The 27433-nt window shown below is 32.4% G+C and overlaps 4 protein-coding genes across 4 annotated transcripts in view; 1 reads left to right on the top strand and 3 right to left on the bottom strand.

The window, feature by feature from the left end:
- The first annotated feature begins 386 nt into the window (after positions 1-386).
- LOC108570648 (E3 ubiquitin-protein ligase UHRF1-like) lies at positions 387-3370 on the top strand. Its single transcript, XM_017932536.1, has 8 exons — positions 387-470; positions 818-1422; positions 1502-1856; positions 1926-2105; positions 2182-2338; positions 2400-2598; positions 2666-3082; positions 3151-3370. Exons 1-8 carry the CDS (start codon positions 387-389, stop codon positions 3368-3370), a joined length of 2217 nt encoding a protein of 738 aa, XP_017788025.1.
- Positions 3371-3984: 614 nt separating this feature from the next.
- On the bottom strand, positions 3985-4814 carry LOC108570646 (protein CutA homolog). Its single transcript, XM_017932535.1, has 6 exons — positions 4625-4814; positions 4499-4558; positions 4379-4424; positions 4251-4300; positions 4142-4184; positions 3985-4059 (listed from the first exon to the last, which is right to left on the bottom strand). Exons 1-6 carry the CDS (start codon positions 4786-4788, stop codon positions 3985-3987), a joined length of 438 nt encoding a protein of 145 aa, XP_017788024.1. The 5' UTR covers positions 4789-4814.
- Positions 4815-6018: 1204 nt separating this feature from the next.
- LOC108570600 (protein Fer3-like) lies at positions 6019-6733 on the bottom strand. The gene is made up of 3 exons (XM_017932484.1): positions 6594-6733; positions 6296-6455; positions 6019-6171 (listed from the first exon to the last, which is right to left on the bottom strand). Exons 1-3 carry the CDS (start codon positions 6731-6733, stop codon positions 6019-6021), a joined length of 453 nt encoding a protein of 150 aa, XP_017787973.1.
- Positions 6734-13910: 7177 nt separating this feature from the next.
- Positions 13911-27433, bottom strand: part of LOC108570599 (inositol hexakisphosphate and diphosphoinositol-pentakisphosphate kinase) — a 14426-nt gene continuing 903 nt past the window's right edge. The window contains exons 3-29 of the mRNA XM_017932483.1: positions 24885-25085; positions 24679-24819; positions 24504-24594; positions 24279-24433; positions 23914-24206; positions 23637-23831; positions 23469-23555; positions 23208-23396; positions 23018-23103; positions 22807-22944; positions 22365-22394; positions 21477-21711; positions 21198-21406; positions 20913-21139; positions 20714-20850; positions 20542-20656; positions 20234-20473; positions 20031-20147; positions 19813-19970; positions 19590-19738; positions 19233-19280; positions 15758-17266; positions 15381-15624; positions 15104-15195; positions 14904-15015; positions 14463-14828; positions 13911-14388 (exon numbers count right to left, since the gene is read on the bottom strand). Of these exons, the coding sequence (XP_017787972.1) occupies positions 13911-14388; positions 14463-14828; positions 14904-15015; positions 15104-15195; positions 15381-15624; positions 15758-17266; positions 19233-19280; positions 19590-19738; positions 19813-19970; positions 20031-20147; positions 20234-20473; positions 20542-20656; positions 20714-20850; positions 20913-21139; positions 21198-21406; positions 21477-21711; positions 22365-22394; positions 22807-22944; positions 23018-23103; positions 23208-23396; positions 23469-23555; positions 23637-23831; positions 23914-24206; positions 24279-24433; positions 24504-24594; positions 24679-24819; positions 24885-25085 (6042 nt within the window). The remainder of the gene's footprint in view (positions 14389-14462; positions 14829-14903; positions 15016-15103; positions 15196-15380; positions 15625-15757; positions 17267-19232; positions 19281-19589; positions 19739-19812; positions 19971-20030; positions 20148-20233; positions 20474-20541; positions 20657-20713; positions 20851-20912; positions 21140-21197; positions 21407-21476; positions 21712-22364; positions 22395-22806; positions 22945-23017; positions 23104-23207; positions 23397-23468; positions 23556-23636; positions 23832-23913; positions 24207-24278; positions 24434-24503; positions 24595-24678; positions 24820-24884; positions 25086-27433) is intronic.

The raw sequence follows: 27433 nt of genomic DNA, 5'->3' as shown, positions 1-27433 counted from the left end.
AATTATAAACAAATTAATATTAAATTTAATAATTTCAACATTGTATAATGAATTTTATAAATAGTTCTCCTATGGGCTCTTAAGGAAGTCACCAATGAAAAGAACGAAATATGCGCATGACATGTAATTTCTTTTTCGGTTAGGTTTCTTCCGCCATATGCCTTCACAATTTGTTCCCGCCAAATTTCTCATTTTACTAAACACCAACAAGTGGTAAGCCCACTAGTGACAGCAACAATTGAGTGGCGATTTCGTTCAGTTTACTTGTACTTCTGTTATTATTAACAAGGTGAATAATATTTTAGGTTTGATGCTCGTAGATCGACGGATTAAAAAAATAAATAGAAGTTCTTTTTTATAATCTTTAACCAAATAAACGCATCAAAATGTACGTGAAAGTGAGAACAATGGATGGTAAACAGGAGGCGATAATAACTATCTCTAAATTAACGGAGGTAGAGGATTTTAAGGTACTTAAATCTGAGGTGAAAAGCATTTTTTTAGATAACGAGGGAACCTTGATATTCATATGTAATTGGTGTCCTCTTTAATATTAACATGCAGGTTTTTGGTATAAGAAACAAAATTATATTCCTAAATGTATTTGTTTCATTTCTTAATAAAGCAATGTTTCTATAAATAGGAATATGTGTAAATCAAAATAAATAAATGCTTCATTTTATCTATATTTATCTATTTGGAATATTCTTGTTATGTTTGTTTAGCTGCATTTTATGAAAGCTTTGATAGTGGTGCTCATGTTACTTAGCTTGAAATATCCAGGTTTATGTATTAAAGTAAAAATATCATTTTGCAGCATGAAGTTGAAAAGGAATTACAAATAAAAGTAGACTTGCAACGATTATTTTTTCGTGGTAAACAATTAGAAAATGGTTACAAGTTGTATGATTATAATGTTAATTTGAATGATGTAATTCAATTAATGGTGAGAGTACAAGCTGATGATGTAGAAAATAATGCTACCTCAAGTAGTAATTTTACTACTAATAGTTCTAATTCTGAAAAAGATAGTATAGATAATTCTAATGAAGAGGAAGAATTAATTGAAGCTGAAAGTTTATATTATAAAATTGGAGATGCAGTAGACTGTCTTGATCAAACTTATGGAGCTTGGTTTGAGGCCATAATATTAAAAATCTTCAAAAATGATGATAAACTTATTTATAATGTACAGTGGGAATTTGATGACAAAGCTCCACCATTCAATGTACCTGAGTCATCAGTAAGACCACGTGCAAGACAGCTTTTACAATCTAGTAACTTAAAAATAGGTCAAAAAGTAATGATTAATTACAATGTTGATAATCCAAAAGAAACTGGATTATGGTATGATTTCACAATATTGAAAATAGATAAAAAGAAAAGATCACTACAACTTAATGGAACATTACATATTGGAAGGTAAATTTTATTATATAACTTTTAATATTGTATTTAATTTAATTTATTGTGGAATTGAAATGTACTGCTATATAAACAGAGATCAACCACTTGAAAATCATAAAGTAAATCCTAAAGGTGAGATTTTTGCAATTGAGGAGCCAATACTACTTAAAGAAAGAACTCTTGAGGATGAACAACACATGGTTAGTAGTGGTAAACGAAGACGTGTTCAAGCTAATTGTGAAGCATGTTTGGACAATCCTCGCAAGAAGTGTAAAGAATGTGGTTGTAGAATCTGTGCTGGTAAAGAAGATGAACACAATCTTTTATTATGTGATGAGTGCAACTCTGCCTATCATTTACGCTGTTTAAATCCTCCATTAACATCTATACCTGAAGAAGATTATTGGTATTGTCCAGAATGTAAAAATGATGAAAACGAAATTGTGAAGGTTAATTATCATACAATGAAATTTAGTGTTAGAGTATTTATAGATTGTATAACTGATCATTTTTTAAAGGCAGGTGATAAACTAAAACAGACAAAAAAGATAACAAAAGAAAATAGCAATAGTAAAAGGGATTGGGGCAAAGGAATGGCATGTGTAGGAAGGACAAAAGAATGTAGTATAGTTCCACCAAATCATCGTGGACCTATTCCAGGAGTAGAAGTTGGCATGTGTTGGATGTATAGAGTACAGGTAATTGAAACTTCAAAAGAATCCTGGAAACCTGGATAATTCTTACACATTTGTATAAATCAAACATAAATTATAGGTGTCTGAAGTGGGAGTGCATAGACCACATATAGCTGGAATTCATGGAAGAGCAACAGATTGTGCATATTCTATTGTGTTATCTGGGGGTTATGAAGATGATATAGACAATGGTGATGAATTTATTTATACTGGCTCTGGAGGGAGGGATCTATCAGGTACAATACTTGATTATAAATCAATTTATTATACTCAAATTAATGTATTACATTTCTAAAGGGAACAAAAGGACAGCTGAACAGAGTTGTGATCAAACGTTAACTAGAATGAATAGAGCATTAGCTGTAAATTGTAATGCCAAACTCAATGCAACAGTAGGTGCTACAGCTGAAAATTGGAGAGGTGGTATACCTGTAAGGGTTGTGAGAAACTTTAAGCTTGCTAAACATAGTAAATACGCGCCAGAGGAAGGCAACAGGTATAATTATTATTTGTATTTTATTATATAGCGATACTTAGTGTACATAAGAATACTTTTGTTATAGATATGATGGCATATACAAAGTGGTAAAGTACTATCCGGATACAGGTAAAAGCGGTTTTCGTGTATGGAGATATTTATTCAGGAGAGACGATCCAGCTCCTGCGCCATGGACTAAAGAGGGTAAAGCACGAATAACTGCTCTTGGCTTAAAACCGATGTATCCAGATGGATACTTGGAAGCAATGGCAAAAAATAATAAGACGAATAAAAAGAGGAACGAGTTTACGGAAGAAGAAAAGTCTAATACTCCGGATAGCGAAGAACCACCGAAGAAAAAACAGAAACGTGAAGGTTACGCATTAGAAACTGAAGTGGTAAAATATATTGAAGAAGATGGAGCAAATACAAAATTGTGGGATGAATGTCGCAAATCTTTATCGAATGGTAAAACTGCATTTTTGCAACAAGTTTCAGAAAGGTATTACATTATTCTTTACGTTTTCAATGGTATTGAGATTCCAAATATTGATAATTTTTTAATTGCAGATTCACATGTCCTTGTTGTTTGGAGCTCGTTTATAAACCCGTTACTATTCCATGTACACACAACATTTGCTTTAATTGCTTAAAACGTAGTTTTTCGTCAGGCGTACATTGTTGTCCATCGTGTCGTCATTTATTAGATAAAAATTACAACATGGAAGTCAATGAATCTTTGTCGTCCGCTTTGTTACTGCTTTATCCAGGATACGAGGGTGGCAGATAACATTGACTTTTTAAAAATTGTAATTATTTTTTAAATATGAATTTGCACACACCTAGACTGTATTAATTAATATTTATAGATACAATTTATATTTCAGTAATGAAATGTATTGGACTATGACAAATTTGTTATAATATGTACACAAATGTGGTGGATAACATAATTTAGTTAATTTTGCTGGTATAAAAAATGAGAACATTAATAATGTAGTAATAATACATTTTTTCAGTGGAAGGGGAAAACACAAAAGATAAAGAAAGTGTGTATAATTAATTATTATAGTACTTATTTTTGTATTCATTTTAGATTTACACAGTTTCAAATTTCCTATTTTTTTAGTAGTGTAGCATTTATACAAAATCGACTAAACTAAAATTCATTAATTATTTGTTTACTGGTGTATACATATTAATGTGTTCAAATTTAATTCAATTATAATACTTCTAAGTTGTATTTTAGCGAATTGTGTTGTTTTCTTTGCTAAATAATATAAACTTTTCACAGTAATGAAAAGTTTGTAAAGTCATGTTATTTTAAAGTGTAGTAAATAAATGTTTTTATTACAACTTATTACATTAAAGTTTTCAAGCATATACAAATAAAAAAATACCATTTTATTGTTGCCTTTGATCAATAGGTGGAACTATATCACTTATCCATTTAAGATATTTTTCACTCCCATTTTTAATCTAAAATATAACATTGTTTCATCTTTATGCATATTCCATTGTGGAACTACATTGCATTAAAATGTAATTAAATAATACTTACAGGTAATGAAATTACTTCACAGACTTCATATGGGTGGTTCTCCCTGTTCAAAACCAATTAACAATTAATTAGAGAAATATAATTTGAAAATATTAAAATTTATACTTACATGACATATTTTGTCAAAGCATCCACAGTATCAGTTCTCGTTTTTATCATCTGAAACAAAAATAAAATGTATAAAATATATCCTAATAATTTCAGTGTACTATCTTTCAAAATTATATGTATTCATACCAATAAAAGTTCACTATCTTCATTGATTTCGTTTTTCCATTCATATCTGTAATATAAAATTGTTACCTTTTTTTAAGTCAAAGTATTGTAATATACATAAAAATTGTACATGATGCTTACACAGAAGTAAGTTGTGGTATGATATTAACACATGCAGCTAGTTTATTTTTCACTAAGCCACTGTAAATTAAAATCATAATTAATCTTTAGAAAAGTAATTATTCGCAGGTTATATAGATCACCTACTGTGCCAATTTTTTAGCAACGTCTTCCGTTGGGACTGTTACATATGCAACGGAATGAACATCTGCGAGACTACTCATATTTCTATAACTATTAGCAGTAACACTTCTAGCTAAACAAAAGAATGTAATAAATCCAAAAATTGATTTACGCGGTATAAGTGACATTTGTTTTCAATCTTTCTGGAACCGGGTCTTTATCACTGACGTGAAGTTGCTCCAGAATATCTAACGCAAACGTATTCTCGAATCGATATTTAGAATCGACCAATATCCTTTCAAAGTAACAGATTACTAAAACGCTCTGTAACATATTGTTAATAAAATAATCACATCAATTAATGAAATATTTAATGCAAATATAGTGATTTTTCGTCGTCAATACCGTTTTACTATAGCTTCCCAAGAGGAATTTACGATGGTGGTTAGTTATTCACGTAAGGTAATAAGGTATTAAGTTTGTTTTGTATAAAAAACTTAAATATGGGTAATACTGTTTGTACATCTTATATTTAAATATAATGGTAATATATAATAAGCAGATTTACATAAATTATGGAAGACACGGATTTTTATCTTATTTCATAAAATCACATAAACATTAAGTGTTAGTTAATGTTTTTTTTCAAATGGTTCTTAACTACACTTACTGTAATTCACTTAACACTCGATTGTAACACTTATATACGTGCGTGTATGCGTTAAACACATCGAATTACAATGTTTGACGCGTTTTATATCTATCTCACTTAATTTGAAATACATACGACATTACATTCTTAAATGTACTTTGCACTCGATATTTTTTGTCCATACAAATGATTAGTTCGACGTAGTTCTTGCTTATCGATAGAAACTTAAAATATTTGCTAATAATATCGACGATGTGTACTTTTTCACGAGTGTTCGAATTATGTACATCAAGTTTTTATGTAAGATTTAATACAGCAATGAAAGAATCGACGGATGCATTTCACGTCGTATTTAATTGGATACACATTATTTCTACAATTTATCGAAAACAAAATGTAAAAACCAAATGATAATTCATTTCGTTCTTTAAGTGTATATATCTTAAAAGGTACATTACGAATTGAAAAAAATTCAATATATGTTAAAATATCGAAACGGGGAATAATCGATGTGTGGAGGTTGGACTCGGTACTTTTTGAAATATGTATCATTTTTGTATTTAATCCCTGTTTAGCATGATACTTTATGAATAATAAAAGTTACGTTAATTTCAGGTGAAAAAATTGTCATTGGTGTACCGAAATTATAAATGAAACTGTGTAAATGAGTTCAAAAATATTTGTAATGGTCGTACTTCTATGGCATAAAAAAATTGTTTTCGATCAAATTCTCCGGTTTTCACTTTTTCACACAAATTTTGTAAGTTTAATTCGGTAAATAGTATTCTCTTGGGATATATTCCGGTTTTGGACTGCTCGGTTCAATACCAAGTAGCTCTCCCATAAACGCGATGTACGTGATAGCCAAACGCAACGTCTCGATCCTCGAGAGCCGCTTCTCGTACGCGAAAGTTGGTACCTGAGGATGCAGGAAGATCGCAAGATCGTTTTCAACAGAGTAATTAATGTAAAAATTATATTAACATTTAAATTTTATTTAAAATATTAATATTTTAAATAATGTATTGAAATAAATGGCTCACTTTTCTGCGCAGCTTGTCGAAAGCCTCGTTCAGATTGAACATTCTACGCCTCTCACGAATATTTGCTGCTCTTCTTTGGGAAACAGTCGCCACACGACGTCTTGGCTTCTTCGTAGTAGAAGATGGAAGATTGGGTGATCTGCCATTAGGTGTGTACCGGCTGAAATTATTTTCAAGGATAGACAATCACAACGAAGCACTGTTCTAACTTGTTTTTTTCTTTTTTTTTTCTTGGTCTTTCTCTAGAATTCGATGTTCATCTATCATAGAATTCTGCGTAAAAGACAGCAGCAATTACCTTTGATGTAACAACGCACAGGGTTGTCTATATAATCCGTGTTCGTTAACATGAGAATGCGAAGGAGGCGGAGCTTGGTATAAGACAGAACTGTCCCACATTGGGTAGCTTCCGAGTTCTCCACTGACGTATTGTGACATATCTGCTGTAATCACCTATTTCATTTACTTACGTTTACTTTTATTTGCACGTTGTTTCTCGATATTAACAAAGAAGCATCGCCATTTCAATTAAGGGAATAGAAAATGAATCGAATCTCGTTGAAGAAAAGACAAAATTTAACCCTTTTCAACTCAACGAGTCTAGAGAGACCCGTTAAAAATATTTCGTATTTTTTAAAATAACAAATATAACATATAATAATAAAGAAATAAATTATCTCATTTGTGTTATGCTTCTTTATATTGTAGTCACACTAGAACGAAAACAGTTCGGGTGATTAATTTTTTTTTTTTTGTGTGTTTTAGGAAACGTCTAAATGACGAAATTAATGAAAAAGTTAAAAAAAAAAAAACGTAGAATTTGGTCCGGAAAGGGTTGAAAAGGTGATTTGATAAAATTTTTACTGAACATTTTGTTTGTACAGTGCGAAAATATTTAGAACTTTCTAATTATTGTAAATCTTATGAAACTAAAATTTGGAGAAGCGCACAAAATAACATTTTACCATCGAATATTTTCAGGGAACGTCTTTGTCGTACGAAAAAAATTCCAAAAGTATATTCACCGCTAGTTAATTCACTTCCAATTATTTATACCCACTGGTGCTTGATTTCCATTGATCTCCCACAACGGTTCGGTGTAGCTCATATCCCGGATTCTGTCCAGCGGTGAGCGAGCTCAGGAGGACACTTGGTCTGATTTGATTTAAAAAAAAAAAACAATGAAAAAGTATGTTGAGACGAGGGAAATAAAAGTTCGTCACTGTCGCGAGTGTCACCTTCGATCTGAGAATACGAAGGATACCCTCGTTCAGGGAATCGAACTCCCGTAGTTCGGTCAATCTCGAGCCCGCCCCTTTTCAAAGCCACCCTCCTATTCACCACTCGTGAACGCTTGCGTCGTGATCCTGCTTTTTCATTGGAGAATCTCACCCTGTACGAGCTCAAATGAAGCACGATCGTTGGACAGGGGGTTGCAATAGGGTGGAGCCTTGTAACAACCCTTACCGTGTGCCTTGTTTCGTAGGTGTCGAGGGTTAAACGATATTGGGATTATCGACCGTGGTATATGTTAAAGATGGACAAACTATTTGTTGAAAAATTTTTAGGATCATGTACATTTCTTTGATTTACTTTAACTCTCTTCTCCTCTGTTGTAGGTACTTTGTAAAAATTGTGATTTTGTCATCGTGACTTCTGGAGTCTACTATTGAATATAGATGAAATATCATTATTGTTAGACCGTATTTCGATAAACTTTGATTATATTGAAATGAAGAGGGTAGAAACAGTAGTGGTAATTTTTTGAAGATTTAAATCTACGCTGATTTACTTTTCGACCATCCTCCAGCGAATAGGGAAATTTATTTTCAACAAGGATTAACAGATACTCCTTTTATCTCCCTTCTGGAGTCATGGTATGACACGTGTACTGAATGGAGTGTAATCATCCGATAAAGTTTCTCTGTCAGCGCATTAAGCACAGCTATAAGTACGAGGACATTAGCAAATATTCTGTTACCGTAAAATTTTTCTTAAATACAGTAAGAAAAAATACTTTATTTCATAGTGAAAGAAGGAAGAACATTTTGTTACGCCGGATAAATTAATTAAGTAATATGAAATGTAATATGAAATACAGTGGATTCCGGTTAATTGGGACACATTGGGACCGGACTAATTTGTCCCAATTAAGCGGCTGTCCCAAGAAAACGAGTTTCAACAGGCAAAATCTGAACAACGTAAAAAGTGAAGCCAAAAACGATTTATTTATTTATATTCCGTTCTTCAGTATCTGTCCCAAATAAACGGCGGTCCCGCTTAACCGGCGTCCCAATTAACCGAAATCCACTGTATCTTATTTATGTTCATTAGCAAATTTATCACTCAAATGATTGCTCGAGTGTTGAAAAATTCTGGGTTTTTTTTTCGTGTTACAGTTAAAGTTCGTACAATTCTTTGTAAGTTCGTTTCAATTTAAAAACGATTATCATTCGTCCCTAAAAAAATGTGACATTTCATATTACGCTACTTAAAAATTGTTCATCGATGTTTAAACCAAATCACGATATATTTCTCGATGATTTGCTCGTTCTAAAATTACGACTGATACAATTTTCAGGAAGTTAGGATATTACGATTTCTCTGTGTCCATTTCGAGACAAATTGTTCTATAAATTGAGCCCGTAACAGGATCACTTAGAAAACTGTGACAAACTCTCCTCAGAAGGGTAACATATTGTCAAAACCGAGGGTTTGTTCCCCCAAATTAATTAAATAGATATTAACCGATTCACTTGACGCTAAGTTCTCCCTTCTAACGCGTATAAACATCCAGCGTACTATCTGCGTGTCAAATCGCATTGTGTTTGCTTCGAGAGCCAGAGGGTGCATAAAGATATTAATATTCGGCCACGAGCAGTCATCCTATTGAGATCATCTCTGTTATTGTTGCGTTCTGATGCTTCACACCCCATGGTTCTTTCTTCATTTTTTCTTTCTAATTTCCAGCGAAATTTAGCTTCATTTCTCTCACGTTGTAATATCTTTTGCGCTTTTTTTTTTTCAAAGGAAATTTCGTACGAGTTGAAAGTGGAAAAAATGGATTTTTGTATGTTCATGATGGTTAGATAAATTGAACGACACGTTGAATTTTGTTATGTTCTTCTTTATAAATGACTCGACGAAATTTTCGAGCAGAGGATATATTCATTTATTTAACATATAATACATATTTCGCTGGTTTGTATCCATTAACTGTGTCGGTGGATCTTTAATTCGAGTCGGGTAATATGCACTATATCCATAACTGCAAGCTGACGCTTTGGATCGATGCTCTGAGCGTCGGCGCTGAAATGCTTCATGGCTGAATTTCGAAGCTTTTCTAGAATGAAAGATACTCGATATAACGCAAATGGTTTGCACCGTAAACTATAGTAACACATATGAAATTAGTTAATTCAATGGGACACGTTGAAAAACAAAAGGATTTACTACCACCATTTTCTTACACATTCTGAAAATTATTCTTTCACATTTTTGCTATTCAAAGAATTCTAATAAATGCGCAAAAATAAAATATTAAAAATTATCCTGTATACCTACTGAAGATGGTTCACCTCTAATTCTACTTCAATTTAGATACATGTAGCCCATGTTTTTACAGGGTACAATTCAATTGTTTCAATAATTAGATAACAATTATGTTAGTTGAATTAATATATATTTTATAGTTGTTGTGCATAATTTACAATGTGAAAAAATTCAGTTGTTCCAATATTTCCTTATGTTCTGATATTAGTATTAGCTGAGAAATATGTAGGATGACGTAAAGGGTGTCAAAAATCAGACTTGGGTTCATCCCCTCGTGGTGCACGTGTTCGTTTGATCTAATTCTGATACATTTCTAACAATGAACGAGCCTCCCGCAACAGGGTCACGCCACTGACAGCAATTACGCGATTTCGTCACAGAGATTTCCAGCTTTTTGAATGGTACGCCGCTTATATTGCAGATTTGTCAGGGGGTGTCCGTAAAATAGGATAAATCCAAGCGAAATCTGATTCTTAGCTTAGCATGGTTGGAATTTTGTACGTATATTTGCAAATAATATAAATAATTATGAGACTTGAGAAGTTGTAAAATCAATACAACGATAATTTAATATACAAAATATTTTGTAGTTCCAAGTTTTAAGTTTCATACTTTATTCTATTAAAAATAACGTAAATATAGATAAAAAGTATATTATTTAAGTAATTAGTATAAAATCTTGGAGAAATGCATGAATAGGAGGTAAAAAGGAATACTGTGAGTAAAAGAAATACAACATATATATTGAATTAATCTTTATTTTTAGAAAATGATAATAAAATATATAGCATAATTTTATTGAATTACATGTTCGTATTAGTTCGCGGTTTTCTTTTAAATTCTCAAAATTATCTGCTACCCACGTGATTCGCCCTTCGACCAATCGTATGCGTTAATCTATTCGTCATGGGCAATCATTTTTGAAAGTTTCCTCAGTAAGTGTTCTGCCGCGATTATGTGACGTCTTATTGCAGTTTCTTTTAAGTTTTGTAGAACGTAATGTGAAAAACTAGATAAATATGCGCGTGTATGAAAGAAAACGGAAGGTCTACATTTCAGTGTGTTGTATTGCTGAAATTTATTACTGTAGCGAAAAACAGGTGAGCTAAAAATATTTCTGACAGTTCATGAAAAGCACATAGTTATGGATTTCTCGTATTGGAGTTTCGTGGATATAAATTCTAAAAAATTAATCAAATTTATATATTTCGTGGTTATTAACGCTGAATATAGGTAACAAATATTATAGTTTTTAAAATATCGTGAAATGTTTGTTAATAATTTGAGACGAAATATTCCCGCGTAACTATTTCTTCTACGGGGTTCATATAATTTATTTCACGGATTCCAAGATTGCCCAACTATGTCGGCCAATCACGTTTGAGCTTTTGCTTTTTAATTTTAAATTTATTATTCGCGCCTTTACCATGTTAAAAGCATCTGCTTTGATATTCGTGATAAATTTTTGTTCATTATAGGTCCTTATATGTAAATAGAATTAATTTAAAGTGAATTAAGAGTGGTAGTTTTTGTTTTAACAAAGTATCATTGCTTTCGAACTCGTGTAAATTGATAATTTTTATTCTTCTTTGTAAAAAGTATTACTATTCAGACACGGTAATGAGATAAATTTGATAAAAAGATAAGCATTGTATTTTATTTTGTATCTTTGAATTTCTCATAATTTTCGTTGCTTTACAATGATATTTTTTGGAAAATAAATACTATACTTATACGCGATATTTATACCGAATTTTCTATAACGTATAAATTAATTGAAACGTTTTTAAACAGTTGTAAATGTTTTTTCTGTTTATTATATTATAGGGATGATCATCAATTTCAACTATAATGGACTTTTCACACCTATACGAAATTCAAAAAATACCCGATTCGATTTATCATTTAGAATGATTAAAGTAGCAACGTGTAGAAGGTAAGTAAGTCTCTAAAAATATACAACTTTTATTTCAATATATAATATTTAACTTTTTAGTATTATAAATGAAATCGATCATTATCGCAAACCTGTCTATCTGACCTTATCAAAGACGAAATCCGATAGTATTACAAATAAGATTAGATAAATTAAATTTTTTATTTTTTTATTGTAATCTGACACTTTGTACATATACATGTATATTCTACATATTTTTTGAGAAATTCTGGTGTTTTTAATGAATTTCAACAGCATTATTACACTGACACCAGTAATAATACACGAGACACAATTATTACACTAGAACCTAATTAAGATAAAGCATTTAATGTATTGCTTGTACAATAATAAATGCTTTGCCTAAAAAAAATCTTATATGTTGAACAAAAAATGCTTAAAAAACAGTGCTCTAGCATTAAAGCTTTTTACATCTTGTGAAATTTTTGTAAACTGCTCGACACTTACAATGCTGTAATTGCTCCTATTTACTAAAATTTACAACCATACCTTTGCATAGAAATATTTCTGCTAAGGTACATTCAAAACTTAATATTTCTTAAACTATTACAATACGAATCACATTAAAGAAAAGTAGGTTGTTCATATCTGGAAATGAACTAAATTTGTATCACTTGGTTGTAAGAACTACAGTACATTTCACTAAACTTTATCACTGGAAATAAAAATGTTACAATAATATTAAACTCATCTTGGTTATTTCTCTTAAGGGAATATTAGTATTTACTAATAGAGTTTTAAACTAATTCATTTGTTCAGTTAAGATAAAAATACTGTTTCTGCAAAGGCACACAAAATCCATAGGAAATACATTTTCAGTGTTTTCAGAGTAAAAGAAATATCGTACGTGATAATATTAAACAAGTACTTACATCATATTCCCACAAATGTAATGATTTTATCCCTAATGGCTATAAAATTTACTATAAAATCAGTCAGAAACATAATAACTTTGATTCGCGTAGCACCTCAAACATTTGGGGTCGATATAAAACCACAGTTATGTCTATATATATAACTCTCACTATTATATTTTTTTCAACGAGAAGCGTTCTAAAAAACATTTATAAGAAAAATAGTATGTCTTCTACTGTAACAGATTAATCTGTAAGATATTTACATCAATTCTTGAAACGAGTATATTTTGTTAGAGAACCGTTATCGTATAATTATAGTAATCTGAGTTAATGTTTCATAATCCATAGCATTTGTACATTTGTAAAAATCTGTTTAGAATAATTTCGTTACATATATTCATTAAGTAACAAACAAAAAGGAATATTGTAGTATTAATACTTAAGAGTCAATATGTAAGGTACAATTTTTTTCAAATGAACAAATAACTTAATAAAAGGTACATCTCATATACTATTTGCATCGGCAAAACTACGCTTATCAGATTAAAAAGTAATAGTAGCACTTAGCATGAAAGGAACTTTTAAACCCTTTTCCTTTCTTTATTTTGGTTTTGCAAATGAGGTATATTTTGAATTCGTTGAGTCATGAGAAATTTTTATAACTTTTGCAATACGTACACAAATAATTTTACGAAGTTAGTATAATAACACACAATCTAAGACTAGATGTGAAAAGTGCGAATTTCTTTTTTCTCTGTGGCAGGTTGTTAATAAGAAACATTTTTTCTCGTGACTCAACTCATTTTACCTTACGTTCTATTGTATTATTAACATTGCACATACATTATCTACAAAAATACTATCTTACCAATATGTACAAGCGTCAATTTAAAAATAATTCGTGCAATGTGATAAGTATATTATTAAACAATCTTAAGAAGGAATGTTACCTTCATTTCAATACTTCCTTTTTCTTCAAACAGCGACGAATCAATGAATTCATACACTGAACAAATTTTTCTTAATAATTACGCTTTCAAAATGTTTTCACATGTTTCAAGGTACAAAGTAAAGCAGCAATAAATGTGTTCAATTTTGTGTTACAACTAAAAACGTGCGAGACTTGCTTTCCACAAAAATTCATCGACACATCTAGTATTCAGGTCATATGATATAAATTTCAATTTATCTATAACGTCAAATCTTTTAACAACATTATATGTAATAATTTATCTTCCATGGTCAGATCTCACGGATCAGATTCTCCTTTCTTCTCTTCTTGGACATTAAAACCTATTATCACGCTAGAGCTATCTGTCATACTGCTTGCCACAGTCAGAATTGGTTCCTCTGATGTTACATCTGAGGAAGGGTCTTTCGACTTTACCATACTTTGCTTCCAATCCTCCAAATCCTTGTCCGACATGTTCGAAAGAGAGCTTAGCTTGGAGGTACATTTGTAGCTGTAATTTGTCTCATGTTTTTGCGTTGGTGTCTTCGGCATGGAGACACTCTGAGATCGAAAGAAATTCTTCTTCTTGCAACTGTTGGACGAGTGAAGCCTTTTTTGATCCTGATTCCCCTCAGTATTATCTTTACCCTTCTGAACTTTATCTCCATTGGAAAATTCAGTTTTCTGGGGGACAGACGGCTTTGGCTTGTCTATATTATCGGATTCTTTAATTCTAACGTCTTCATCCGCTATTTCCATGCTTTCAACGAGAAATCTAAAGGAATAAACCGATCAACTTCGTTTACTTTTTACAATCACAGAAGAGAATATTTTTTAACAAAAACTTACCTTCCAATTTTCTTGTAAGCACCGCTAGATTTTGTGCTTAAATTTTCCTTCTGCTCAAATATTTGCTTCACATCCTGTTTCTTTTGTTCTTCGGTCTGTTTTAACGTTATCGTATGATCCTCGTCGTCATCCATATTATCGACAGGAAGATCATCTGTACGCATGATCTTTTGTAGATTACTACTGAAGCCAGCTCCAAAGCCGCATTTTCGAATTTGACCATCCTCATTGCTGTAATAATCTGTGTACGATACACTTCCACGACCCTCTCTATGCTCTTGATCTATATTTATACAAAATTCATTGAAGTCCACGTCCAGACATGGAGTTGTGGGAAATTTAGGACCCATATTGAATGGTTGCGCTCTGTGAAAAATGTAAAATGTACGTGACACACGCGATCCATGTTTTTCATTGAATCAATAACGAAATAATTATTACCCATCGTTGCTGATCAAACTTATGGACATACTGCACTCTCCTGTTGACGTGGGTGCGGGAGACGAGGGTTCGGAAGACAGGAATGATTGTGGTTCGCTACTCCATCCAGTACCTAAAGTAAACACATATTACAGGAGCATAAACCTTTATGATCTAATATTAAACTTAAATAACATCTCTGACAAAAAAACAACACTTACTATTAGGACTAGTCGGTGACAATTGATTCCTGATGTCACAAGTCTCTCCATCATTGGAAGGTTTGTACTGTATGGGAGTTGGAGTAATATACCTGAGAGGAAAATCACAATTAATATTGAAACGAAAAAAGAAACAAGAAATTTCAGGGCAAGTAGATACAAACTCCCTGACTCTCTCTCGGCAAAAATTGTTGTGCTGAATAAAAAAAAAAAAAGAAAGCAAAGTGGGAAAGAACTGAATACTCACAAGGATGGTTTACTTAATTTCTTACGGTACCTGACAGCTTCCAAGTCGGAAGAGTGGTACTCGCGACTGATTCCTCCAATACTGAGATTCTGATTAACTGACTCATGGGTTGATCCACCGGGTGAAGGATATTTTGGAGGCGACGAAGCTGGTGTCCGGAACAGAGGAGCACTAGTCATCATTTCCAGGAAGGAATCCAATTGACGCAATGACAGTGCATTGTGAAGGGTCTCCAGGGGTCTTATTGGCGGTACACCGCCAAAACCTTCTATTGCTAACGAGCAGAAGATTGAATTGGTTCCATTAATTAAACAGGACCAGAAAGAAAAAACTAAAAAATTAAAGCAAGCATGTGAAGAAGTTGAAGATCGATAAAAGTTTGTAGAAAAGGTAAAACTGAAATTTACCAGCAACAGCAGAAGCATGAGGCGGCACCATGTCCTTGAGATTCGGGGCACTGGAAGAGCCACTGATCACAGCTGTACTGAACAGACTGTTCGCTGATCCTGTCAGCTTCTTGTTGACGTTGTAGCCCAACAGCTTGAAATAACTCATCTGTCCGGAGATACTGTGACGGTGGCGCCTTGCTGTGCAGGTAGGGTCAGGTTGAATGATCGAAGGTCGTGTGTCTGGAGATGAGAAGGATCGTTGAGGCTGGAGTCGGGAGAACGGTGCACGTGGACTCTTGGAACGATGGTTATACTTGCGAGGAACATTGTGATCGTCGTGAACATCATTATCGTGCGCAGAGGACGTATGACAAAGCGTACTACTATGATCTGATATCTCTACCAGGCTACCGTGCCATTGGAGATTCACATTGGGACAAGACCAACGCCTGCATATTCTTGAACAAACACCGACTGCTTGGTCATTCTCAATAGAACAAACTGAATCGACACGAGAGAACACATCGGACTTCAGATTTGGACAAGACATCTTTCTGCTTGATACAGGTACTTTCACAACTACATTATCACCACTGAACGTACATTTCAACGTATTCATATTAAACCTCCACTTCTCTTTCTCCTTAGGCGGCACGAATTCACTGCAGTCCCGGCTTCTTGAACAACGATCGAACCTTGACTCTGAACAAGAACCAAAACCACTTTGTCTCTCTAGGAACGTGGATGGCTTCGGACACGCAAAGGATAAACCAGGATGATTTAGTTCAGGGATTCCTTTGAAATTCCCGTAACTATTATTCGAGGAGATGCTACGAGAGGAATGACTGGAACCATTTTCCTGCAGGCTCGAGTAACATGAACAATTAAAGAACTTATGCGAAAGAGAACGAGCGAAGTAAATGTCAAAGTTGGAACGCTCGACTGGCGGTAGATCCCTGCTCCTCAAGATCAGCTCCGATACGTTACAATTATAACAAAGACACTTGGGTAGATAAGGTGACAATGAACGAGATCGTTTTTCTAGTTTGACTTGCCCCGTGGATGTCGCTGTCTCTGGGGTTCTTTCACGCAAGGATAACGAGAAGAAAGGGGAACGCTTTGGCTTTGACCACGGATTGCTTCGCGGCGGTTTCGAGGAATCGATCAACTCACCGCTACACTCGATCCCAGGGAGAATCATCTCTGAATGAGAACGTCCGTATTTCTTACTCTGAGAACGTGGGTCAGAATAGTTGGGCTGTACGGGATCGTTATTGAAAAACGAAGAATGAATCGTGGGGACTGGTATCACGATACTCGTCACGTCTGAGGTGGTCCTGCTGTTCGGTGAGACTAGAGGAGACTTGTGTAAAGTCACCAAAGGTGTCGAGCTCGAAGTGGAGGTTTTGATCAAGGGAAGTGGTAGCTCCGGTGAACTGAACGAATGCGGTAGACCCGGTATTTTTTCCGTTGACACGTGCAGCAAACCCTGGCCAGATCTTTCTAAATGGAGTTCTGTTACATGCTCTGTATCGTATTGTGATGTATCGCATGCGTATTCATTATGAACGATGTACAGAAAAGAGAGAACGGTGCAGTTAAAAATGAACGAATGATGACGATGTAACAGCGGGACAGGGTACAGAGGAGGGAAAGAAAAGAAAAGAAATAGACGATTAAATAAACCCATTACCGAAGAAATCAAAATAAGCATTGGCAAGAACCTTTGGTCACGTCGTCGGATCTTGAGACAATTAAAGACTTGATGAAGTCCCCCCTTGACATATCACTCTACCTTTGTTACTTTTATTGGGAGGATTTTTTTTCAAGCTTAGGATCTTCCATATTTTAAGAATTCAAAATACTTTTTTAATAGAATACTTTAAAAAACTTTTAGGTACTCCGCTTTACAATAGACTATGAACTTAGATTAAAAGATAATGATACTATTAGAGTTTACAGAAGACGACGTTTCAAAGAAAAGATTCGTTACCAATGGAGGAATAAAATAACTGAAATAGACTGGAAAAGAACGACATATACTTTGACTTGCTTGCGTTTAGAAGGCACAAATTTGGTTAATGTTACACACCCACGGCACACGATAGCCATGCAACCAGTAAGCCAACCAGACAACATCAATTTTAGTCTATGAACACTCTATTGACAGTTAATGTGATTATGATCTTACATAATGATGACAATCAAAGATTTTATTTGACATAATTATTCCATTTCACTCGTGAGATTTGCATTCCAATTGTCAAATATTTGATTGCCATCAGAGACTGATTTTGTTTAGATAAATATGTGGAGATCCAATTTCGTTTGTGCTTAGAATTTCTAATACCAATGAAACGATCAAATAGTACTTTGATGGTATAGACGGAAACGTAAAAGGTCACAAATATTACTATATAAAAAAAAGTATTTGATTTAAAAAAAGAAATTAAGGTAAGAGCAATCAAAGAAAGTACAAAAATAATGCTTAAAAAAGTATAAGTATTAATAAATTAGCATGTAAAATGTACGTGAAATAAATGTGATTATAAATGACGGAAAATTAAAAAATGATGTGCTAGTATGGTAAACTGCATATTACCAAGTATATACGAAGAAAAAGCTGTGATGTGATCTTAGAAAATAACTAAGCACTATCGACTGCGAATCTCGATGGAATAGTGAGTTAGGAATGAAGGAATTAGGACGACGGCTGAATGAATTACACTACGTTTATCAATATGTAATCCAAACAGTCGTGCATATACATTAGTTGGCTTCCACGCGCACAACTATCGCTGAGCAAAGAGTTATTTCAACTGAATTTTTCTATTTCCATCTAATATTGTGTCCTTTTGTTAAGTTAGTTCCATTAACTGTGTTCTCACTTGTTGTATAGTATGTTTCAATTGTAAAATATCTATCCATCAAGCTATCAAAATTTCAACTTTGACAATAATTTTACAATGTTACAATACTTGAAACCAGAAACTAAACATCGCTCGTACGATCTATTACACACAAAACTGAATATAATACAAAAGAATAAAATATATATAATATATAAAAAAAAAATAATAATGCAACATTAAGGATTAGGCATGATACTGAACACTAACTACAGAAGATTATGTATGTACTTTTACTATTAATAGTAAGTTTACTATGAGACAATGCTGCTTAAAAGGTACTGCAATAACAGTAAATACAAAGGATGCTGTTGTATACTTTTTAGAAGAAATAAAAGATGCAAAATCACAGCGATCAGCAGCTACAAAAATTGCTATCTCAAAAGCAGAGAGTATATTTGTATGATTAACTAGATAGTTAACTTTTCTAAGAAGACAACACAACAGAAGAATTGTGAATCCTTTTGATGTCAAAGATACAAAATACTGAAAGTTTAAGTATTGTGAAATATCCTGCAAGGATCATCACCCATGATAAGACAATATATTATAACCTGCTGAAAGTATAACAGGAACTGACATACCTTCTTTGTTGACCGCGTCCAAGCTCTGATACTGCAGCTTGTCCGCAGCTATAAAAAAAGACACGAAAAACACCAGGCTTTCTGATGAAAATCTGATTGTTAATCTTAACCATAAGTACCCAAAAAGTAGAACATTACAAATGAAATCAAATGTAATTTGCTCTTACAATACTATATTATATACTGTTTCTTTAGCAATATATTGCTAAATTATAGTAACAGTATAGTTACGATGATGCTATAAGGTTTTCGTAATCTCTTTGTTAAATATTACTGTCATGCATAATCAAAGAAGATTAGCTTGGTCGTTATACGATATATACACTATTCGTTAAGGTAGTGCGTTAAACTACTTACCTTTCTCAGGCTTGTCCTGTCTCTGGTGATCATAACTGCGAGCACGTGGTTCGACAATTGTTCCTCTTTCTACATAGCATCGTTGACGTTGACTAGCAGCTAACTGGCTGCCAAGCCTAGCTGCTTCGTGACCAGCTACAGTTCTAGCACTGAACATTGATGAAGATTCAATAGTTATTCAATCCATTGAAAAAGGGATCGTCGAAAATTTAAATCCGTCTACCTTATTGGAATTGGCGCCGAACTCTGTAAAAAGCCACTGTCAAATGGTTCATCCATCATGTTAGGATCCAGGTCCATCATATCAACTGCTCTGCTAGTCGTTGGACTGTCCATTGTTGAATCAGCAACATCAGTTTCCATCACTGGTGGAGGTGTATCCTTTACATTGGAAAAAATGCTGAATTATTAAAATGCTTTATAAGGAAAACTAATACATACGGATTGTAATGGCAGATTCATAAAGTCATCCTCCAAAATTCCCAATTCTACATCTTCTTCCTCGATTCGAGTGCTACACTGCGAAATGGTGTCTTGAGCAGAACCACCGCTTTCACCCTGGGAATACAATTGATTTATGTATACCTTTATACATTTCAATGTTTATTTTTTTTTTTTTTATATTAAATAAAAATATCGATTACCACATTATGGCTAATTTCATTGCGGGAATGAGGCCTGAAACCTGGTCCTGGTGGCAAGTTCTTCTGCACGCAACAATTCACACCAGGACTAAAATGCAATTCAACGTGAAAACGTTCTTCGCTGCTGGGATCTTTAGTTGGATCTTCGTACAGCATTACAACGATTTGTGACATGTAATTCAATTCAGAAACCATGCTAACATACTCCATAGCCCGGCGCCATTGTTCATCTTTTATTACCTGTGTAATAAATGTATCAGTATCTCGGTAAAGCACACTTGTATGTAAAATAAACTTGAGATACACACATCAAGTAAACCACCATAACGTAGAACAGTTAGCAGAGAATGCACGTGGCTTTCGCTTGTAAAATAAAGTCTGGTGCGAACATGTCGACCGGGACTCGAAACACCATGGGAATACCTGAAATATTTAGCAATCATGCATACAAAATGTCTAATGATAAATGTCCAATATTACCTTGGATTGAGCCTATTAACAGTTTCTTCTCCTGATTCTTCGATATTTCTTTGCAAATCAGCCCTTATTTTTTTCAAAAGGGGAGTGCAAATGCCTTGTCCTATTGTAAGCTTCTCCTGTACTGTTAATCCATATTCCTATGAAAGTTTAAAAGTTAATCTGTTCCTTTAAAGAGGTACGAATTATTAAAAATTTTCACCTGCGGTATCACAATGTCTGCCAGGTACTTAGAGTAAATATACAATTCTTCTGCATGCTCGAATTGCAATGTATGGTTGTTATGTTGCAGATCGTATTTTATGCAATCGTAAATATCAGGGATTTTCGATATATCAAATCTTTTGTTTTTGGTACAGAAATCTTTCTCAATTTTCCCCCATCGACGACCCATTAATTCCCACGTTTCACCATGATAAAGAATCGCATCTAAATACATTAGATAAATGAGTATAATATCACAATGAAATTATATATAAGGTTGTACCTTTCGTTTTAGGATCATCCTTCTTAATGCGCACAATATCCATTAGCTTCTGTATCAATGAGTGAACATGCTGACAACAGCGAACAGGATTTTTAACGAAATCCATCGCTGCATTGATACTCAATGCGTTGCCAGGATTTATCTGTTCCCTATCTTCCCGCGTAAATTCCGTGTCCTGCTGCAGTAATTCATGGAGTCGTGTTTTTACCCTATAAAAGTATATTGTTACAATTTATTCAAATATTTCGCCATAACACTTTCAAATTCTGTTTTACATACATGTTCTGGTATTTGCTACTGTCACAATCATTGTCTAATAGGCCATTAGTGTTAGCACTCTTAACCATCTGCACCAATATAGGCGTTAATTCACCCTCTAACGCAAGTAAACCTTTTGCAAACGCTGCAGCAGTCATTTGAACTCTTCCTTCGTCACTGGCATATATCTTCAGGTCATGACGGAACGTTGAGTGAAGTCTAAGTAGTCCTAGACCTTGTGCGCCCGCATAATCACCTATACGTGCATAATATAAATATTTTAGGCAAAGAAAATATTGTAGAAGTGAAATATATCCGTCATTTTTAACAAACATAAAGTATATATGATTTCACTGAGTGATCTATGTTCTGGTAGAAAGATCATGAAAGATCCCTATACGAATCGTTGTTTGTACATCAATTTATATACATGTAGATAAAATATATATACATGATTGAACACTGTGAAAGTTAGTATATTTATCTTTTATTCCTGTGAAATGAAAAAACTGACTAAAGTTGCTTGTAATAAAAAAATAGAACAATATATACAGATTTGCCATGTATGTGTATGTGTCATTTAGGCATGATACTACATGGATGATGAAATGTAACTATAAGACCTATAAAAAAAATAGAATAGATAAACATTTAAGGCCACAAAATGTATAAAAGCAACTACCTTTGAATTATAAAGCATTTCATTGCGGTAAAAATAGAATATACATTGAATTAGCATAGAAACAGCATTTTTTCTGATGCTTAATACATTCTTAACATGTAAATAGCAATAACTGTACAACAAAAACTTTGTAATCAAATTATCGCTTCCAAGTTACTATTTCTATGCATCTGTAGCACAATCTACGTACAACTATGAACAAGCGTTGATTCAGAATAAAAAGTTACCGTGGTTTGGTAACATCTCTGAGTCTTCCTCTGAAATAACATTTGAAATTATCTATGAATCAAACATTTTCGTAAAGGAGTAAGATATTTTGCTATCCTTCAACCAAAATGAGGTCATTGATAATTCAATTGCGTAAAATTGATCGATAATTCGTTTTTTAAATAATAAACGAGTAACAAGTTTATGAATTCAAATATCTAACACACACACACGGGTTCTATTTCATAATTAAACTGTTTTATATGCGTATGTATATATACTGTGCGAGATAAATAGCGATAGTATATTATATGCGTACGCTCAATTGAGCAGTCCAGATAAACGAATAAGTCCAGCCGGAGATCAGCCAACATATGAAACTTATTAAATAAACAATCTCGTCATGAGGTATAAATTAACTCAAAAATGAGCATGATAAGCGTATGAACATAAGATACGAACCACTAAGGTGTCTACCTTGACCACCGGGGTACATGCAGCGAAATATTCTTCCCAACTCCTCTGCCTGAATACGACCGGCTGGCGTTAATTCTCCTCCCCATTTCAGTATCAGAACAAGCGACGGTTCTCCAAGTCGATCTAGCAAAAATTAAAATTCAATATTAAATAAAATAGAAAATTACAGATTCTCTGATTATTCTATGCTTTCTACCATCGTCCGATGAACTTCCTCTTGGCCGTCCCCTTGGTTGATATTTCATCTGTACCTTACGATTTATCCCCGAGAAGTGACCATACCTAAAATATAATTTTTATTAAATTAGGATACTTTTTTTTTTTATTTAGGATTAATCCTTTTTTTAATTGAAATAAAAGTTATGCATTGCAAATATAATACCCACATTTCCAAGACACTTTTTAATTGCTCTAGTTTCCCTTGTTTCTCTTCCAATTCTGGTCCAGCTGCCCGATGCTGTATCTCAGCTAATAAACTACGCGCAGTATCCAATATCTCTTGCAATTGTTTAGGCCTCTTCAATTTGATGTGACCATGCTTGTAGCCATCGTATTTTGCAAATATTTCAAAAAATCTACAGAAAATGAAAAAGTGTAAAGGAAAATCTTCTTTAATCATATGATATATATTTACATAACATACTTACTTTGGGTGACGAACTTCTACTTTCATTTTCTGCTTCGGCGTTCTATCACCGTGTCTTATAACAGCGACTACACAACGTAATTCCATCCTGCAGTATAGAAATATTAGGAAAAAATGTAATATCCACAAAGAATTTAAAAAAGTGAGTACAAAAATAAACTTGATGTACATTTTTCCAAATGTAGTAGGTACAATTGGCGGATCGTCCAATTGAAAGGGAACGCTCCATGGTATGTGCAAAGTAGGTGCCAATTCCCTTAAGATCATATTTCCTAAAATTTTTGCACAATCATCGTAGTATTTATTAGAGTTTTTGACAAAACTAAATCCATTTACGTCGCAAACGAACGATTGACCATTTGCCCTATAAAATTATGAATTATTTAAACATAGGAAAGAAAGAGAAGAAAAATAAGATTATTCTTTGTAATGCAATTTTTACATACCGAAGTAAATCGAAACCGCAAACCGTTTGTTTGAAAGCCAGGCATACTTTTCTACTAATTAGCTTTTCAGCATTGCTTAATATAACCGGATAACGAATTTCTTTTCCTTCTGAATCTCTCTCAACTTTACCGTCCAATGCAGGACTTTTCCTCGCTTCTGCGTGAGCATAATCCGGACCCACTGTATAAACTTTAACATCTGTACCGTCGGTTGGCATAAAATCTTCATAAATGTAAGACCCCGTCTTACGAACTCGGGATTCTGGTGAATATACACTGCTACGACTTCCAATCTATAAAACAGATACAAGTAGTAGATTTATTCTTATTTTATGAATTGAAATCTCATTTAATTCAGTACATACTTTCCTAAATAATCTCTGACTGCCTCCACCTGCAGATGTAGGGTAGTAAATATAAATGTTATGATCTTCTGCAGATACTGGCTTCTCCACAAATGGTTTGTTGAATGTAACACCATTAACTTCTACATGATCTTCTGACTCCACCAACTCGTGATCTAAAGTGATTTTTTTATTATATATGCATAACATAAAATAATTAAATAATAAATATATATAATAACATACGTTTCGGATCAGATGAGTCTCTATCCAAGACTGCATATCTTGGAATTTCAATACCTTCACTTTCTAAAATAGCATAAACTCTTCTACGATCCTATCAAACATACAATGTATATTATGAACAAAAATACCCTTTATTGTTTGCAATATTTGTCAATATGTATGATAAACAACATACCTGAATATCATACTGCATTGGTAAATTATTGATGATAAACGGATTTCTAAGATTAGCATAATTTATAGCTTTGTCAAGGGGAAAACCCTTACTATGAAAACTTATTAAACAATCAACAATTGGCCAATCTTCTACAGATTCCTGAAAAATATATGTTTTTATATAAAAATGAAATAGAAAGATTCTTCATTTGTTGTTGATAATACCTTCAAAATAACTTCTTCAGGAAATACTACTATCTTAATATATTCAAATTCTTCTAATCTTGTCAAAATTTCCTTCATAGGTTTGCTTTGAGATTTTTTTGCCATCGCACAGACTCCAACCAAAACTTGCTTCCCTTCTCCTTCCAAGTCACTTCCACCCATGCATCCATCATCATTGCTACACCCGTCCGACAGTTCGGCCTAAATTCATATTTATTTAGTAATAGTTTGTCCTAGTATATAACTCTCACAAATTGTTTATATGTTACTCCTATTACAGTTTGTACTCACGTAGTGCTTTACACATTTAAAAATAGCTATTGATGATATAAAAAATAGAATTATAAATATAAGCATGGGATTGGTTAAAAGTTTATAAAAATTTCTATTAATTATTGTGTTAAATATTGCTCACCCAGTATGTTCTTAAGCAGGATAAAAAGCCAGGTCTGTCAATAGTTTGTTTAGAATAATTTTCATACAGTCTCGACTTTTTATTCATTCTATCATTTATTACATTCTTTATTTTCCATGCAATTAGATGTAAAAATTAAAGATCAACCACATGCATTATTTGCCTACATAAAAAGGGATATATAAATGGAATACTAAAAGTATCATTTTTACAAACATATTATATGTCCACCCAACAAAGAAATAATATGGAAACATCCGATGATTTATCATTTCAGATTTCTATTTAATAATTATAGATTGTAGAATTTTCATTTGGAACTTTATATTTTTACTTGTAAATTCAAATATGAGTAACATAAAATTACATGAACTTAATCACTATAAAAATGTATTTTTTGAACAGAATATTATAATTTGATAGTTATTAAAACTGTATTATGAGTAAATTTATACAAAATATATTTGCAAAAATGCAATAACAGTATTAAATATTATAAAATCTTGATTTTAATAATATGTTAAAAAAATAGAAAAACATACAAAACATTCATCACAACAGCACCGCATATCCAAGTCTGTGATGTTTCCAACATTTGAGTCATATGTAGAATTTGTTTTATCATTACAATAACGCCATTTTTCTAGATGCCACCAGTCCTTTAACCAAGTCCACTCCATAATATTATTTATTTTTAAGTAGCACTTCACAAATGTACACTCACTACAGTATTACTTTACACAGATCAACAAAATTATTCTATACAATTTTTTGTATGTCAATACAATTGCACATCATATTTAAAACATAAAATATAATTAAACATTAATGCAAAATGACTTTATTTTGATTAGCACTTATTAAATTAATTTTAATTATTTTTATATCATGAGTACTAAGAAAAGAAGTAACTACCAGTTTGTAACTGAGCAATTTGTCCAATGTTAACATTGCTGCTTGAGCAATTGTGTGTTGAACTGAAAACAAATACAAGCACAGTAACAGAGCACTCTTTGTTTAAAGATAAGGAAGAATTATATCTTTGAACAATCTGATTCATGCTGTTTAGTTTGAGCAAGACAATTTCTTTAATACAAATATCACAATTTTCATTTATTAATTAAAAACTTTCTTATTGAAGGATATTTTAATTTTTCATAAACTATATAACTATAATGCAGACAAAAATGCTATAGAATATAAACCACATGCTTATGCTTTATAAACAGTGACATTTACCAAATATGATTCATGAATGTTATTTAAATACATGATATTTCTACAGAAAACTATGAAGAAGAATATAATAATAGTATGTAAAAATGATTAAAAATGTGTTTTTATTTTAAATATTACTTATGATGTATTACTGATTACATAATTACATTCAAAAAAGGAATAAGAAGAACACACATTCATTTTAATAAAAACAATGTAAATTCTGTGTTTTAATCTTTTACATAACCCATCCAAATTTAGTAATACACAACAACTAAAAAATTAATTAGTAGAAACACTACCATCATTTGCCAATATGGTTCTGCTTCATTATCACAATCGAAGATGTAAACATCAGGAACTGTTGAAATTGATGAAAAATTTGTATTTTCCATTATAAATTCAAGTTTAGAGTATCATTAACTACATGTAGTTATAAACAATAATTCATAAGTAACAGATAATATTATTAAAATATGACGTGAATATATATATTAGATAAATTATTTTACACAATTATATGAAATTACACTTATCTATAGAAAACCAAAGTGAATAGCATTTTTATGTTCTTTTAACTTAAATTTATTAGCCTACAAAACTTTATATTAATAATAATCTTAACACTAGTTAGTATATTTCACTGAGTTTATTAATCAAAAGTCTTTTTTATACATCTAGTATATTCTAATTGATTTTAATGATTTTAATGATTTTCTATTTCAATTCACAGTGATAACACATTAAATGCACTGAACACATTGAATACCAAATTATACTCTATTTTTGTAAACCATTTATACATATAAATATTAATTCATTAAGAAATAAAAAATATGTATATTATATGAAACATAAAATTAATACATTGCATATACAACTATACAGTCAAATACAAAAGTCATCTAATAAAGGT

This window comes from Habropoda laboriosa, unplaced genomic scaffold, assembly GCF_001263275.1.
Source record: "Habropoda laboriosa isolate 0110345459 unplaced genomic scaffold, ASM126327v1 scaffold101, whole genome shotgun sequence".
Taxonomy (NCBI): Eukaryota; Metazoa; Arthropoda; class Insecta; order Hymenoptera; family Apidae; genus Habropoda; species Habropoda laboriosa.
Note: the sequence above shows the minus strand (reverse complement) of the source record. Positions and strands in the feature narration are given on the sequence as shown.

Bases quoted from the DNA above. Each gene is read 5' to 3' on its own strand.
- LOC108570648 (XM_017932536.1), top strand. From the start codon at position 387: ATGTACGTGAAAGTGAGAACAATGGATGGTAAACAGGAGGCGATAATA. The intron at 1,423-1,501 runs GTAAATTTTATT...CTATATAAACAG, and splicing joins GGAACATTACATATTGGAAG to AGATCAACCACTTGAAAATC. The intron at 1,857-1,925 runs GTTAATTATCAT...CATTTTTTAAAG, and splicing joins ATGAAAACGAAATTGTGAAG to GCAGGTGATAAACTAAAACA.
- LOC108570646 (XM_017932535.1), bottom strand. From the start codon at position 4,788: ATGTCACTTATACCGCGTAAATCAATTTTTGGATTTATTACATTCTTT. The intron at 4,425-4,498 runs GTAAGCATCATG...TTTATATTACAG, and splicing joins ATACCACAACTTACTTCTGT to ATATGAATGGAAAAACGAAA. The intron at 4,185-4,250 runs GTAAGTATAAAT...GGTTTTGAACAG, and splicing joins GCTTTGACAAAATATGTCAT to GGAGAACCACCCATATGAAG.
- LOC108570600 (XM_017932484.1), bottom strand. From the start codon at position 6,733: ATGTCACAATACGTCAGTGGAGAACTCGGAAGCTACCCAATGTGGGAC. The intron at 6,456-6,593 runs GTAATTGCTGCT...AAATAATTTCAG, and splicing joins TGTGCGTTGTTACATCAAAG to CCGGTACACACCTAATGGCA. The intron at 6,172-6,295 runs GTGAGCCATTTA...CTGCATCCTCAG, and splicing joins TCGACAAGCTGCGCAGAAAA to GTACCAACTTTCGCGTACGA.